Source organism: Glarea lozoyensis, assembly GCF_000409485.1.
Source record: "Glarea lozoyensis ATCC 20868 chromosome Unknown GLAREA3, whole genome shotgun sequence".
Classification (NCBI taxonomy): domain Eukaryota; kingdom Fungi; phylum Ascomycota; class Leotiomycetes; order Helotiales; family Helotiaceae; genus Glarea; species Glarea lozoyensis.
The window spans coordinates 1387033-1403693 of record NW_007360998.1 but is presented as its reverse complement, the minus strand read 5'-3'; the positions used below and the strand labels follow the sequence as shown (position 1 = coordinate 1403693).

The 16661-nt window shown below is 45.8% G+C and overlaps 5 protein-coding genes across 5 annotated transcripts; 2 read left to right on the top strand and 3 right to left on the bottom strand.

Annotated features, from left to right (window-relative positions):
• Nucleotides 1–1977: 1977 nt before the first annotated feature.
• On the top strand, nt 1978–3619 carry GLAREA_00460 (uncharacterized protein; the record flags this gene model as incomplete). Its single annotated transcript, XM_008085218.1, has 2 exons — nt 1978–3067; nt 3117–3619. The coding sequence occupies 2 exons, from the start codon at nt 1978–1980 to the stop codon at nt 3617–3619; spliced, it is 1593 nt and encodes a 530-aa protein (XP_008083409.1).
• A 5362-nt stretch (nt 3620–8981) lies between these two features.
• Nucleotides 8982–9829, bottom strand: GLAREA_00459 (NAD(P)-binding Rossmann-fold containing protein; the record flags this gene model as incomplete). The annotated part of the gene is made up of 2 exons (XM_008085217.1): nt 8982–9372; nt 9423–9829. 2 exons carry the CDS (start codon nt 9827–9829, stop codon nt 8982–8984), a joined length of 798 nt encoding a protein of 265 aa, XP_008083408.1.
• A 402-nt stretch (nt 9830–10231) lies between these two features.
• GLAREA_00458 (beta-lactamase/transpeptidase-like protein) lies at nt 10232–11781 on the bottom strand (the record flags this gene model as incomplete). The annotated part of the gene is made up of 6 exons (XM_008085216.1): nt 10232–10675; nt 10754–11000; nt 11078–11087; nt 11147–11313; nt 11366–11639; nt 11700–11781. The coding sequence occupies 6 exons, from the start codon at nt 11779–11781 to the stop codon at nt 10232–10234; spliced, it is 1224 nt and encodes a 407-aa protein (XP_008083407.1).
• A 290-nt stretch (nt 11782–12071) lies between these two features.
• Nucleotides 12072–13789, bottom strand: GLAREA_00457 (Actin-like ATPase; the record flags this gene model as incomplete). The annotated part of the gene is made up of 3 exons (XM_008085215.1): nt 12072–13353; nt 13406–13604; nt 13657–13789. The coding sequence occupies 3 exons, from the start codon at nt 13787–13789 to the stop codon at nt 12072–12074; spliced, it is 1614 nt and encodes a 537-aa protein (XP_008083406.1).
• Nucleotides 13790–14350: 561 nt separating this feature from the next.
• Nucleotides 14351–16385, top strand: GLAREA_00456 (SGNH hydrolase; the record flags this gene model as incomplete). Its single annotated transcript, XM_008085214.1, has 8 exons — nt 14351–14747; nt 14799–14842; nt 14938–15238; nt 15291–15404; nt 15461–15620; nt 15681–15784; nt 15837–16258; nt 16347–16385. 8 exons carry the CDS (start codon nt 14351–14353, stop codon nt 16383–16385), a joined length of 1581 nt encoding a protein of 526 aa, XP_008083405.1.
• Nucleotides 16386–16661: the final 276 nt, after the last annotated feature.

Sequence of the window (16661 nt, the reverse complement as noted above, 5' to 3'; positions counted from 1 at the left end):
TGTGGTTTCATCAGAGAAATTAAGATCCAGCTAGGCCTAGAGTGGGAGATCCTGATGGCCGGGGGTTCTGCGTGGCTGAGGTGCTCCGTTAAGGTGAGGACTTCAAAACGCCACACTTTAGGTTGGGAATTGTGCTAAGAGTACGGACGAGCTACTTGACAGCTGTTCGAACTGATTGAACGTTGGTGGTGAGTTCAACGTGCATCCTTGCATGTCTGCCGGTAGCATCCCACCTTCATCTCGCAGCTTTATACGTATCAGTCTGCAGCACCGAATAGTGATTTTACTTCACTCCCGCCAGTGAACGCTTACTGCTGTCTTGTAAGAAACTCATACACCGTACAAAGGACGGTGTCATACCATATGTTGTGCCAGTGCAGGGCAAGGTAATCAACACCGAAGAGCGCAGCGGTGTTCACACTCCACGTCGTCCCCACCTCCGTGTAAAAGGACGAGTAAGCGGAGAAAGGCGTTGGGGAAGGAGGCAGGACGTCCAAATTGAGCTTTATAATCATATCCCTCGAGGCTCAAAGTCTGGACCCAGGTGGTTTCCTTTTCATCGCCGGTCCACCGCACCGGGTCACTCGAGTCATAATCGCCTCGGTGATGATCACAAAGTGATTGTTGTGATTGTCCAAGGAACAAAAGAACATACGCAGGCTGTATGAAGCCTTCCAGCGGCCATCCAATCATTCTGGCGCAAGACAGTCTGTATCAAGCAGTCGACCCCTCGCTGGACGACCCAGGAGCTTCCCTCTGCTTGGCTGTCGACGCCACACACGGTACGAGACTGACATCCACACGGGAAGGCAGAACCAGTGAGATGATGAACGGCTTCAGCCCATCGAAAGCCTTCCAAGTTGGTACTACCCGATTCAGCTCTAGTTCTTCGCTTGCTTACTCCTGGCAGTCCAAGTCTCCGGTTCCCAGTCGCAAGCCATCCAAGCTGGAGCCCCTGTCGCGATTCGCTTATACTTTACTAGGCCACCTGGGAATATTTCGCCCGTCTGGCAGTCTGCTGCTCCTGATTATTACATACACAACGCAAGCCATGCCATCTTCATCACTCTCTTTAATTGCTGGGTCCTGATATTTCGGAAGAGACCCACGTCTTGTCACTGAGCAGCAGGGGCTTCCGCTATCAGCTGTTTGCACTTCATTTTCTGCTTCTGGATATTCAACATGCTGCTACCTCAAACCACTGTCACCCACATGCCTGATTCTCCTCAGCGGTAAAAGTTGCATACTCTAGACACTTTACTCCCTGAAACGGCCCTCGAGAACCGCCGTAAAGTGCGCCTGTCGGATCAAATACGTACGAATATGGATACATGCGTATTCTGTGCGGTTGTAATATGAATGACCGGTACCCTGTTTCCTTCACAAGACGACCATTGAACGGAAAAACATTCATCACATCCATCGGAGAAAATCTTCGTCTTGATCACCCACATATTTTACAATCGGTTTTGGGCTTCCAAGTTTGTGAGTGGCTCGTTTCTCGTTCAATCCCACCCCTCTTACTTAACCTGGGCACATCTTGGCCGATCTCGACCACTTAATAGTGGATGGTTTGGCCATATTAGGTCTTCTCTCCTCACACCATCACATATGTCTCTAAGCAGATCGTCCACACTATTAGGGCAAGTCATGGTACCAGGTCTTTGGCAGTTAGTACCAACTCTGAGATTTACAAGTACCAGACTCATCCGATATCAAGCTTGTCGCTACCCTTGTGTTTGATCTAGACTTTCGGCTTGCTATGATGGCTGCCATACAACGAACTTCATTTCCATGCACGGTACCTGCTTGGAGATGAGTGTTACCCACATGTGGGGTGCTTTGCCGTTAACTTAAGAGTGTTCCCGTCCCAGTCATCCACCATTCCTTACGACGCTTTGCCGATTCTTGTTCAAATGTTACTTGTACCTGCTGCTTCATGTTGCTCTCCTAACTTTCAACTTTTTTTACTTCGACATGTTGCTCACTATCAAGCAGCCCGGACATCAAGGCTACAGGTCCTTTCATGAGTATAGTCCTCCAACGCCACCTTCCACCTCTCGTTTTTCGCCGAACATTACATCGTCGAAGTTAGCACAACCTGTTACTGCTGTGGGCCATTCGTTTCCTCCCCTCCAGAACTCTCAGTCTTCCGTACAACCAATGTCGACACCACATAGAGGCTTGCCACCACCGGCAGCAATGACGTTGCCTCAACCTTCACATCAATCTGCCAGTATAGGACAGTCCACATTAAACCAAGCATCTCTAAATCAGCCTATGGGACCATTACCAGCCCCACCACAGCAATGGCAAGGCGCAGAAGAATCAATGAAGAATTGGCTTCATGCTAAAGCAGAAGAAGACAAGAGGAAGCAGGAAGAAGAAAAAACACGGCAAGAAGCATTACGCCTAGAACAACGGAAGATCGAGCAGGGCATGCTGCGAGACTCGCTGAGTGGAGGGATACCTCCATACATGATTCCGATGGTATTTGCAGGTATGGGAGGGGGCAATCTACCAAATGCTAGTCTCGAATGGGCTCAGCATTACATGGCTCAGAGCCACCAGTTGCAACATCAGCACCAACAGCATCCTCAGCTTCTAGCCTCACAGCACACGTCGCCAGAGCAAGCTCAACGACAGGAAGGACGTCCTCACGCTCACTCGATTGGGAGCCAGTCGCATCCGGCTCCAACAACTCTTCCGTCCACACCGATTGGCCCTCCTGGACAACAACAATCAGGTGGATTTCTTCCAAGTTATCAATTATCACCAGCATCTCGATCAAGGCAAAATGCTCAAGTACAAGCTACAATTGTGCGGCCACCACCAACAACTCATCTTCCTCGGCTGAATACGGGAGAAATGCATATACAACCACCACCGCCAGGTCCTAGCATGCAAATTGTACCAGGTCAACCAGGCCATCCTCTACAACACTCGCAATTAGCGCAACAGCAGGAGACACAAGCTTCGCCCTCTATATATTTTCATCACTGGCAGCCACCCACCTCGCAAGCAGGAACAAGTAGTGGTAATCAGCCAACTACCCCTTCAGGCAAGCGTCATTAGTGTTCCTCTCTCAATGGATGTCCAACTAATGGGTACTTCAGACCCCACCTCATCGCCAAAGAAACGCAAAGCTACAGGGCCCCCTCCAACATCTCAGCCTCCATACACCTCCCCCCCTTTTTCTCAGACTGGTCCGTCTGTCTCCAACACTCCCTCGGGCAGACGTCGTGGTCACTCAAGGCAGAGGAGTGACCTGTCCAGTAGAGGTTACGAACCCTACGGTCGTCCTGGAAGTCGGCATCAACACGGCGAAAGTAGTTTTGGAACCCACAGTATGAGTTCACCACGACAGTTCGAGCAGGCTCAGGCACAAACAGCATCTACGCAACCGCGACGTCGTTCAGGAGGGGCAAACCCAGTATCATCCATTCTAGAGCAAAGCGACTCGCGGCCACAATCTCAATTCCACCAGCAATCCCAATCACATCAACAACATGACCCTCATTATGCGGCTGCGCCGGAGATGGGAGAGAAACACACGACACCCGAAGACGAAAATTTACGAAGACCGAAAGCACTCAAGCGAGATGATGTACGAGATTAGACGAGTTTCAGAAAGAGTTCGGATTTCAAGGGTCCTGGTTGGCCCTTGTTGCACGATGACTAAGCACCAGCAACCTCCAGGGCTCTCGACCTCAACAAGAACCCGAGCACCTCGGAATCGTTCAATTAAACCAATATCAACAAGACTGATTCAATTTGCTTTTGTTCAGCTCTTCTTTTCCGCAGCCCATTTTCATTTTGATTGATGAAACTTTTAAGATACCCATATTAGTTGCTGGAATGGCTGTGCCAGTATCTGCGTAGCACGCAGAGCAAATTCATACCTTTACTTCATGCATTGGGGATGTACAATATGTATTCTATAGAACCATGAGACTTGGTTGCACATATGTTAACTGGATCCTGATAGAAGGATTCGTGGTCTATGTTATTTGCACTTGGTGCAATACATACCGGCTACTTCAGTATGGCTAAACCGTTTGATACGGGTAATGGCGTACTTCGTCTTTGACGACCATATCCATACGACTTCCGCTCGCGCTGCTTATTGCGCTATTTCATTCCAACTTGTATATATATTGGTTCACCGGGGGTTTAAGGATTTTCTTGATGAGGATTTTGGTATCGGCGAAATGGCAATAGGCTCTGGGTGTCAATGGATACATCCGAGATGAGGCATCAGTCGATTTGGAAGTGGGTGAAGGAATCTGTACATGTACCAGTTTCATATTCTTGCCTTGGCCGGATATGCCTATTACAAAAGCCAGACTGCTGGTCAAATCAGCAACACAACAGTCAACACAAGCACTGGCTCCTTGTGCCATCTCAGACGCATAATATGATATCTACGGTGGGGGAAAATTTACTTTCTTCTCAGTGACTACATTTTCCCGCTCCGCGACAGACCTGCAGAGTGCGACGTTTTCACCGAATAAACTCTTCGAACAAATCTTTCTTGAGCCGCCGATGTTGGGTTGTCGATTCCTCGCCGATTAAAGAACAGGCCGACTGAGGCCCTTCTTACTAGCGTCGTGTCATTCACAATGGCATGGGTTTCTATAAAGAGAATCGCCTGCTATCTCAGAGTTCTACGATTTCCGTCGAAGGATAGGATCCTTCCACCGATATTTCCCAACATATACTTTCACACAACTAGGTTTACTAAAATCATATCGGAAGTTGGAAGTTCCACAATCTATCTCCGCCTAAAGCGGAAACCTCGCCGCGAAGCTTTTTGATTTTCTCTAGGGTACGCGAATCCTGATCATTCAGCTATCCTTGTGCCCCAGTTTGATCATCGTGATGTCCCATTGACAAATCTCCGCTTCCAAGATCCTAAAAGGTGACGAGTATTTGGCTTGCGGAATGTGAGAACGGGGCGCATGTGATAAGATCTGGGTGAGGAAGAGCTGGATTCTTGATCGCGCCTTTTCGGAGGTTTATCTTAAAAATTCATACCTGACCAGTCGCAACATAGATATTATGTAGAAAATATGCTTTCATAACTGAGAAGTAAGAATTAAATATTTTCTGGAATGATTCCTCACATGAACCCAAAGGAATAGAAGTGTCAGCCCTTTCGCGGACGTTTGATCGATACCCAGCTCCAAGCCTTGACGTATACCAGCTTCCATCTTATAGTAAGCAGGGTATAAATTCTGGATCGCGCGCCGACTTCCACCCAATTTCCACTATACCCTAGTCATCTTGTCAATCAACCTTTTCTCACATGGGACCAAGGTAGCATCCCTGACTTAGCCTTCTTGATTTGGCAATATCATACGGCAACATCCATAATAGCGGTGCCAAATGGAGGGGTAAGCGGAGCAAGAACTGCACGAACGAGTTTCAGGTCTGATTAGAGATTGGAGATAGTGAGATTAGAGGTGGGGTGAGGGGAAATTTGATCATTGTTTGTTTGCAGCTTTGTTTACTTTTCCTCACAAGCACGTCTCCGTGATTTAATTGTACCATCACCATGCATAAGCCACATCTTTACTTTCATACATATTCTCAATTCAGACTCGGTCCGACAGCACGATCCTTTCCGGATTCTCACCGAGTACGCCAAAGGACAGCTGTTGGGAATTGATGTGCCGGGTTTTCTGCATGACGAAACGGAGGATCCTTCCAGCTCAAATCTCCCGGCAACCAAACGTCCGTGAGGAACCACATCAAGAGATTCGCAACGCGGGAGCGGGAAGCTCATTCCCACACCCAGAAGCGGTCTTTGTCGCGTGGGTAGCCGTCCTAAAACGGTCATTCTCGCAGTGGCGTCGTTTCGTCTCTCGCAAAACTCGCATGTTTCGATAAAAGATTAACATGTAACTTACAGCTTGCACGTGCCGCGTTGACGAATTCCGGAGAATTTAATAAGTAGATTAGACCAAGTCAATTTCTACAGTGCTTTTGTGGAAGCGAATTGCTAGACGATCTGGATTAAGGAATTATCAAATGCTTGGTTGGAGATATGGGCAGTCGGTCACATGGCACGTTCTCCGAGTAGGTTGTAGGGACTCAGAACATGTCAGCGAATCCCGCAATAGGCAGGTTAATCCGCCACAAATGGAAAGCCATGCTTCGAGAACACTTTCCTTCGAATGTTGTACAAGCTCTGTGCCGCGCAACCACGTACAGCTGTCGTGCCTTTGATTGTGCCCCTCCCGTTTGGCTGGATGCGAGAAGGTACCGTGAGTGAGTGAGCGCCGTCGGGTTGCAGGTTGTTGGTTGTACCAGACGTACTCGGAACTCGTGATACCTTGGTAGTGGTGATCTTCTGATGTACGTGGAAGCCGGAAGATAGCTAAGTAAGTCAAAACGACAGTATAGAGTAAGCCAAGGTGTAGAGCTGGAAGGGTCAGCGAAGTTGAACATCTGCTAATGAATCTGCAGTGCTAAGCCGGAAATTTGGAATTTAGGGCCTAGTGCAGCTGGATCATCAACCAGCTAGTCTCCGACTCTAATCATAAAATTATATTTCCACTTGAATCATTTCACACTACTATTTTCGAAATCCACGAATCAATAATTGGTGTGTTCTTTTGCGGCTTCAAGCACGAGTCCATAGTGGTGTACAACTAAATAACATGGTCCATCCCCGCAGGTTTGTGATGCAAACTCATATCAGATTTCCCGATTCGTGCATATACGTGTTTCAGGTAAACACTCTCACCATCCAAATTAGGCCAACGCATTCTCTGTGGCTCAAATTGTGCAGGTGACACATTATGAATTGCGGTTGGCGTTACGAGACGTTCTCGTATACAATATGGATTTAAGTGTGTATGCAGGTCCATCGATTGCGATGGTTCATGACAAAAAGTGTAGTTGCCACCGACCATGCCGTATAATGTATGTTCTGCAGCATGATGTGGTAGCATTAGCTATTGAACAAAGTTTGGTGAAAGGTCCTGCGAGGGATTGACAACACGTAGTAGCTGCAGAAGGACAAGATAACAGCTGCAGTGTATGCGGCGGTAAGCTCTGCTCGGATTCAGCTGAGTATGGATTGCAAACAGTCAACCGTTAACCTAAGTTGTGGGTGGTGGTAGGGACAGGGAGGATTGGTCAACAGCTTTCTTACTGGACCCGAGAAGGCGGTCTGTACGGGGAGTGAGGGAAGGGCGAGCCGAGGCCAAACGGATGCTTTGTTTTGCTGCTAGTTAATCAAAGCATGCCGATATCCACGGAGCTGAATTAAATGCAAGATGATTGCACATTTTCTTCTTTCCGTTGTCGGCCAAAAGTGTGTATTGAAAAGCCTTCTTCCGGCTAACCTCCTCATCGAGAGTCTGTCACTATAAAGAAAGCGGGGAGATTGCTTGAATCGGATGATGAACTCATCCTTCGGGTCTAGCGTTTAGCGAGTACATAATTTCCGTAGATCGATGTAAAGGAAGCACTTTTACGTCTTCCAGCCGCAGGTAAATTCCTGCTGGGAAAGGCGTTCCGAGAACTAAACAATACGAGCAGCAACTGACAATAGCTTGCCGGGTTACCCAATGGTACCTAGAATAAGCCGGGGTTATATTGAAAGCAAAACTACTGTGAGCCTGCGAAAATGTTGAGTAAAAACGTCAGTTGATAGGTGATTAACTGATGAGTGGATCTGTTTGCTTTATAAGGGGATTTTTCGCTTACATCAACCTCTCAGGGGTTCACTTCTATACTTCTATACCATCTATTGAAAACTTTGTTACGTTACATTCACGCAACATTACTAATTTTCACACTATGTTGTTGTCACCACTCACTAAATAATCATTTACGATCGACACAACGCCAAACGATGCTAGTATTACCCCCAGGATTTCAGAACCTTCATTGGCTAGTGACGATAGCCTTACGAATTTTTGTCAAGTCAAACTTGTCAAAAAGATAATCTAGCACAAAAGATCTACAGATTACTCTTAAGAAACTGTACTTATTTCTTTCTTATTTTCATAAAGGCACTTCACTGCTATGTCTGCTCTAGAATTTACATAACAACAAATAGGACATCAAAATTTGTTTCGTCCTTTCACGAATTACTCCCCAATCTAAAAACATCTACCCGTGTTCAAAAGTGTCTGGCTGCTTCACTTGTCGAAATGAGACGGAAACCAGATGATTGAACTCCAGAATCAGAATTAAGAATTGCTGGCGTTCGATTTGCAGTTTTGCAGTTTTGCAGTATAGGTCTGTCCGACTTACTAACTTCAGCCTAGGAGGAATACCAAAATTCCACTCTCAATCTCACCAGGCTCATTCTGATTTTGCATCAAAAGACTTTGTATCACGCACTCTAGTCACTCCTGACTGAGTGAGCTATTGTTCTAAACAAACAAGACGCTTTACTACCAGATTTGTACTAACTCTCCCACGTTTATTCCAAACATATTGAGGTCTGAAAGAAATCTCGCTCAACTAGATGTCCTCAAAATAGTCAGATGTATAATAAGTTGCTACTGTTGCTACTACCACTCAAACGCTTCCCTCTTATGCCACTAGTACTCGAGTTACTATATACCTAAGCGGAAGTCTCATCTCAACTGATTATGAAATAGTCTTTGTGTTAAGCGAGTCATTTGCTCGGTATATTTTGCAATCAATGGAAGCTGATTGAAGAAATGAGCGGTTTTATTCAGTATTCTGGTATAAAAGTTGCTAGGAGTCTACTCCATATAAACTGAGAAGATGATACTAAGCAATTATCATAAAGCTAGGTTCGTTCTTGTTTTGTTAAAAACATCCTGAATTATTATACTAATGGACAGAGCAAGATACGAGAAAATATTACACCCACCGACCAAAGTATCTTGCACATCTTGCACTTAAATGTCACCATGGTACCATAAAGCCAAACGCTTCATATTATTCAGCAATAACTCAGTAACACCCAACCGAAATAGAAATAGAAAAGCTCAAGTGCTTTTTGCGCCCATCTGTTTATATCCCACTAATTTGCCAACTCGCGAATCATCACCACTCTCCAAGTCCTCAGCCAACAAATCGGCAACATCCTCATAATAAGCTCCGTACTCAAGAATGGTATTCAACCACACCTCGAATCTCTTGAAAAAGCCGCCAACGTATGGCAAATTGCTTAAAAAACTCCATTTCCAACCCGGTAGGACACTTGACTGGACGGTCAAGGTATGATGTCTTGGACTTGGCAGAAGATCAAGTGCATTTTGCTTTGGAGGAGCATCGTACATCCAGGCCACGCAAAGCAGGGACCACTTTAGATCTGAGACGGGGATAGCTTTAACGACCTCGGCGGTTGCGACATGCTGTGCTGCAGCCATGGGAAAACTGGAACTAATTGATCAGCCATTTTCAAATAACGGGACTGGAAAACATACAAATCCTCAAGAGCATTTTCGGAACCAGAAAGTTTTAACTCGCCAGGCCAAGTGATGAGCCATACCCTGATTGGCTTGCCTCTTTCTTTCCCGACGGCAACAGCAGCATCGGTGACAGCTTTAGCAATTTTAGAAAGTACGAACTCTTTCCATGGAAGCACTTGATTGCCTGCAACATCGACAATAGCTTCGATATTATGTTCTTCGATGGCTTTTTTGATTGCTACGGAATCGGTGGCGTCACCTGCTACAACTGCTTCGAGGCTGTTTATGACGGCAGGTGTGACCATGGTTTTCAATTTATCAGTGTTTCGTACATAGACGGTGAGAACATGACCATGAGCGAGATGAGCTTGTATGCATCGGGATCCAAGTCTTCCTGTCCCACCAAATAAGAGGACGCGCATTTTTATTTTGATGAATCGGTATGGAGGAAATCAAAGTTGTCGATGATTGATAGAAAAGTAAATTTTGTTCAAAGAAAGACTTTATTCGAGATCGAACCTCTATAAGTATTAACGAGTTGAGTTCTCATAAGGTAGCACCGCTCACGCGTCCCTTTAATGTGGCGTTGAATATCAACTGCATACGGTCTGAAAAGAAAATTTCTGGAACCGCTAACGGCGTTCAGTTTTTGGGTTGATTAGCGAACGCCGAATTATATTCAGGCAGAGAGACGAGTATGCCAGTAATAACACACCTTTTTCTGGAACAACAGGAGTTTTGAAGCATCTAGAAAATGTGCAGTGAATATGTAATCATCTGTTGATATACCACTGCATGCTACGAGCTTCTCCCACAAGACGTGACTAAAGTCGTTCTTTCTTTGACCTCTCTGACGCCTTGGCTCTATCATACATGGCAGTTTCAAATTGAGCGAACAGCAATGTACTTTTTGGATCGCCTGCTGGGATAACTTGGCTGGCATACATACCACACATGCCTCCTTTCCTATCGGAAAACCAAAAAAGGTTTGGCAGTCCAGACCAGAACATTGTACCACTTCTTCGACGGCCTTCTATATCTTCGAGGCACAACATTCCAGCAAGCCCGTGATCAAGCCTTGTTCCCATTGGCATAGAAAGACCCATGCTGTCGTTAAGTTCTGGAACTCTCAAGAGCTTCATCAGATATGCTTGGGATGACGAGCTAAGTTGTGGTTTGAACATCTCATCTAGAGAAACTCCTTTCAGCAACTTACCATCACCGACTGTAATACTGTGCAGTATCTTGATGTAGTCTGTTGTTCGACCCTGGTATAATTTAGCATGTTTCTTGTCACTTTGGAAATTTTAAAAATAGCAGTAGGACAGGCCATGGAAGCAACTTACGCTCACTCCAGCACCTCCAGAATCATCTTTCATGTTATTTGCCCAGACCTTGTCCTTGCTCCAGGCTACTTTTGCATGAGGATGCTTTGGAGTTCCAAATGTGTTCTCGCCGCCGAGTCTCATGCTCATATCAACCATCGAATTCAATAAAGCCTGTTCTTCTCCGAGGTGGAAAGTCATTCCCTTAATACCTAGTGGGATCCAAATTTTCTGTTTCATGTATTCGCCTAACGTGAGTTCGTTTGCACTATGATAGAATGAGCAAAGGTTCATTTAGTTACCAGGTGGCGGTATGCTTGCCGTTCTATCATCATGCCAGCCCACTCGTAGCCAGCTATCATACATTAGCAAACAATCCTTGTGAGTTCTGCAATGCAAATGACTTAGACTTACTTCCGTAGGCAAATTCCTCGCCGGGTTCAAACACCAGCGGGGTCGTACATCGATATATTAAAGAACCTGCAGTAAACTGTGCCTTTTCTCCTCTTGAACGTCTCCACTTTTGTAAGCTCGGATTGAATACATCATAAGCCAAACCCGAAGAATGTGATAGCATCAATCTATAACCCAGTTGTTTTAGCACTATCGTGTACTTTAGGAAATATCACAAACCTAAGAGTGAGTGCTTTTTTAGGCTTCACCATGATAGGCTTTCCGGTACTCTTTTCGAACCCCTTGAGAATCTCAATACCTTTCAACTCGGGTAATAGCCGAGTAACATCTTCGTCTAGAGTAAATTGACCTCGCTCAACACACTGCAAAACAGCGATTGCGGTCATGAGCTTAGTGCAGGATGCCATGAAGAATACATCATTGACCGTCAATGGATCGCTGCGGCCATCCTTGAGGGATCGCAAGCCAAAAGCGTTCTCATAGTAAAAATCTCCTGAATGTAGATCAGACATGGTAAAAAGTATTACTCGGTCTGTTGACCTACGTCACCTACCTCGCGCATTGCTTGCCACAAGAACAGCTCCAGGTATGTCACGATCTCTCACAGCCGATTTAAATATGTCTTCTAAGCTCATTTTAGAGTTGGCTTTGCGTTTTTTCAAGCAGTTTTCGTATACACAAATATTCCATTAGGTTGCGAGGTGAATGTTGTCCACATGCTCGGAATAGACATGAGGGGGATACCTCGGCTTAAGGTAAGTTGCAGTCGAACGCCGATATTTATTTAATGAAGTTGACCAAGAATGTTGTATTTCGTTTATCATTTTCAGTAAAAAAGAGATTTCACATTTTGTTTAAGGGTAAATGTATATACCCACACCCGATCATAATCGGATAAGTTGACATAATAGTGTATAGTTTCAAATCAATCACCACCGTCTCGCACCATAACACTATCTTCTATCAAAAGTGGGAATTTGGCCAATGACTGCAAGTCCTCTTCGCGATACCTCTCCGCGTCTCTGAGAATCTCATCAAGTTGCTCATCCGTATATCGCCATCGACCAAGCTGAACCGTCAATTCTCCACTAGCCAAACCCTCTCCCACAACCGCACTTACTGTTAAAAGTTCGTCTGCGTCTACTTCGAACGATATCTCAATCTCCGGCCCATTCACTTGCCTGGGGAGTCCTACAAGTTTAATCGTGCCGAGTAACCGGTTCTTGGCAGCAACCTCACGCTGGCCCTCAAAAATCCTAAGAACGACCTCCCCCTGATTATCGGTAGCGGTCGATACTCGAATTTTATTGCGGAGTGGGATAACAGTACCTTGGCGGATAACAGGCATAAATGTCCCTGTGCTGATCTCAAGCCCAAGAGCTAATAGACTATCTGGAAAGGAAAGGGTACATCCTTCTTGTCCTGTTATCAGGTAACCTTGCATTGCTGCTCCACGTACGATGGATTGATCGTAGCGGAAACCGGATGGAGCTAGTGTCTCTTTTCCTTCGAAATATGCTTCGAGAACTTCTTGTGTTTTCGCGACGTGTGAGTCTTCGCTAACGACAATGATACCATCGACATCTCCTTTCTGTATTTTTGCTTCCTTGAGAACTCGTTCAACTAACTTAGACACCTTTTGCGATGGCTGCATGCTTGCCATATATAACACAACCTGGTCTAGGACCGTAGGGATAATCTCGAGGTCACTCCATCCAAAATTCTGATCGCTGACTGTTCCCCAAATTTCGAAGACTCCCTTTTCTATATGTAAAAGAGAAATTTCAGAGTGCTTGTCTCCAATATTATACACTAAGTATGTGCAATCATATCTCCACTTGGTTCTGAGGCAACCCTTAGTATCTACTTCGTAAGCAATGCCAGTAGATGTTGTTTCGTCGAGGATGCGTAGTACATTCAGTCCTGCAAGTTCGGCAGCTTCTTTTGTTTCCTGTCTCTTGGCGTCGTTGAAGTTTGATGGGACAGTAATAACAGCATCTTTGACAGTTTCATTTAAATATCTTTCTGCCATATCCTTAAGTTTTGCTACGATCAAACCCGATATCTCATGTGGCGTCTTGATTACATTTCCATGGCTTGTGTGTATCATAATCAAAGGTTCGCCGCCTTGGTTCACAATAGCGTATGGCAGCTCCTTAACAGCTTGCTGGACTTCGGGATCTAAGAAGTTGCGCCCAAATAAACGCCTAGTAGCCGTATTAGCATTCTGCTAATACACTTTAGGGATTTCGAACTTACCTTGCATCGTATACAGTGATTTGAGGGTTGCTGGAAGCCTGTTCCTTGGCATCGAATCCAACCAGAGGAGCGTCGACATCTAGGAATGCGACATAGCATGGCAAGTTACTGCGACCTTTGTCGTCGGTAATAACCTCAAATGTTTCATTTCGAAAGACTCCCACTTGGGAATAACTCTGGCCAAGGTGGATGCCAATGACTAAACGAAAGTCAGGTATGAATAGAATCTAACACGGTGACATGACACAAACCATGATGAAAATCTTCATCTACTGGGTGACTGTGGAAAAAGGTTGCAGTGTAAGGCCGTAAGGAGACGGCGAGTATCAAAAAAGCGCCGAATCCAAGAAACGAGAGAACAGCGTTTCTTCTTCTCTCAAACATGTTGACATCACGATAGGGTTAAATTTTCGAGGGGTGAAAGATTCACACGGAATAAGCATAAGGTTGATTAGGACAGAGTGTAAGCTTATTCGCGAATCGGGCCCAGCCCCTACTTTACGCGAGAGTACCAACAACAGCCCTATGAACTATTGGACAGAACAGAATCTACAAGGAAACTGTCAAAGCGAGTAGGCCCTTTTTTACGAGGTACCTGCAGCTCCTTGGCTGAGGGTACGATGTATTCTACAACCAACCTTATTGCTCCCTATATCAACTGTTGTACGTACAGGACAGTAGCATCTTTCGGGTCGGTAACCATAAACGTCCAATATTTAGTAGGTAAGAGGATGTAACGTTCAAGATCCATTGGTGTAATATCCAACATCTAGGCGGAAAAATCTGTGAAGAATTCATAATCATACGTAAGTGTAGACGAGCACCGATGATTGCTACTGCTGGTGTCCAAATGACTATAATACACAATAACCAATATAAGATGTCCCTATTCGCCATGAAATCTATAGTTTGACATGCATTTGTTCTCATCGTAGCTAACTCACGATGAATTATATACTACTCTCACTGCTTACCTTGGGCATATGGATCTCTTCCGCGTCGGGACTTCCAAAGGTTGAAACCCAAAATCAACCTCGGACACAGGGAACTATCAGAGTCCAGGATCGCCCTACCTTCTCGCACAATGCGACTCTTCATAGGCGTAACAACATCAACAAGTATGGAGGGTGCGACAAAATGTACAAAGACGGGAAATCCAAAGGAAAGGATATCGTCAAACAAGGATATCATGACATGTTGCGAATGACTGGCCTTCTAAACCCATTTCTGACAGTGGTTGTTGACGAACAGCTCATAGAGCTGGATCCTGGACCGATGGAGAATCGCTTCTTGGCCGTTGGCAAAGACGACAAATCTAGAGCCAAGAGGGATCTTATCTACAGTAAGTGCTGCAAAACTAAGAGCTCTACAAGGACTAACCGTCCCGTCATAGCCATTATCCAGCAATCAGCACTTTGGTATCCTTGGTACCCCTTTGTAAGAGAACCCATTCGAATCCTAAGCCGCCACAGACAGTCACCTGGGGTGCTTCTGTTACCTGCTTTTAGTATCTAGCTAACACCTCTTTCAAGGACTGGTTCGGTGGAAGGCGCATAGAGGTATATTGTGAAGTAGATCAACCTAACACGGGGGGTTCTTCATGCGCCAAAATGGAAAATGGTATGAAAACTCGTGCCTATGCTGTCAACTACAAAGGAAAGTCACAGATTGTTTTTTGTGCATCTTACTTTATCCAACCCTCGTTGGATGAAAGGAAAGCCGAGCTAGACAAAACCCCCGACAAGACGAAAGATTTGACCTGGATGAGGACTAGAGCACACACTTTCTTTCATGAAATGTCCCACTTGGCGGTCATTGAGGGTCGAAAACTTCGTGAGTTCAGAAGGAAAATTTCTTCTGGGGACTCAAATCTAATGCATCGCAGATGTCGTAAAAGATTTGAACCAGAATCCCGTGGGTCCTTCTGGAAAAAAGGTGTATGGGCCAAAACTGGTAGAAGCCCTAGCACGCGACTATCCTGACTATGCTTACTTGAACGGTACTGAAATACCCCACACCTAAACAGGAGGTCAAGCTGCTGACCGTCTGCTATAGCGGACAACTATGCCTGGTACGCAACTGCCATGTGGTATAGACAGTTTTACGGAGACCCCGATTCTGCTTCTATCACTGCGACTGCACCAGAGGACGATGCTGTAGATTACTTCGAAGACGACGGATCCGATCCACTTCCTGCCGAGTTCGACAACCCAGAGTAAGTGAAAATCGTCTCAAGACTAGTGGATCAGGTCAAGAGCTAATTTGGCCATTCCAGTTACGACGAGATTTCGGAAGCCGAAGCAATCGCCTTTGCTGCTGGCGATTACACCCCTAGTGGTTGGCTGAAAAACAAGAAGCTTAGAATACTTCCACTTGGTGGTATATTTCTTCCTCTCCCTTTCATGCTGCTATAACCTGACCTCATTCATAGACTCGATTACAAGTGGCGTTCAGAGCTCCGACGGCAACGGGTACCGGAAAGATCTATTGAATATACTTGAGGGTGCGAATAATGCCGTTGAGATGATCGGATCTATGAAAACTGGAAATATGGCCGACAATGCTCATGAAGGCCATAACGGAGCAACCATTGACCAGATTGCAACTTTTACGAGCGCGTATACACAGCGACCCAATGTCATTCTACTCCACGCCGGCACATATGACTTGAGCCTCTCAGTGGATCCAGCTTCCGCTCCTCAGCGTCTCGACTCGCTCGTTGGAAAGTTGGTTGCTGCTTGTCCTGATGCTACAATTATCGTTTCGAGGATCATTCCATCCTCAAATGGCGGAACTGCATCTCTGATCAAGCCTTTTAACAAGGCTGTCGCGGAATTCATGGCACAACGCGCCGTGAGTGGCCAACATGTTATGATTGTAGACATGCCTTCTGGGGTCACGACTGGGGATTTGGCTGACGGGTTACTTCCAAATGATGAAGGATATAACAAAATGGCGGTCAAATGGGCCATTGCTATAACCGCAGCAGATTCGATCGGTTGGATCAAAGATCCTAGTAGTTCGGGAGGCTCAGAAGACCCAGGAGGTTCAGGACCGGACGCCGGCCAGCAGATCGCCATCGCGTCGTATATCAACCCAAACGCAGACTCGGCTGCGTGGGTGCGACTGTTGTCATACAATTCCGACAAGGTCAGCGTCTTAGTTGCGAATATTCTGAACGGTCCAGATTATGTGCTTGACAAGGCCTGGAAATCAGTGATCGATCAAGCTGCGAGTCAAGGCAAAAAGGTCATCG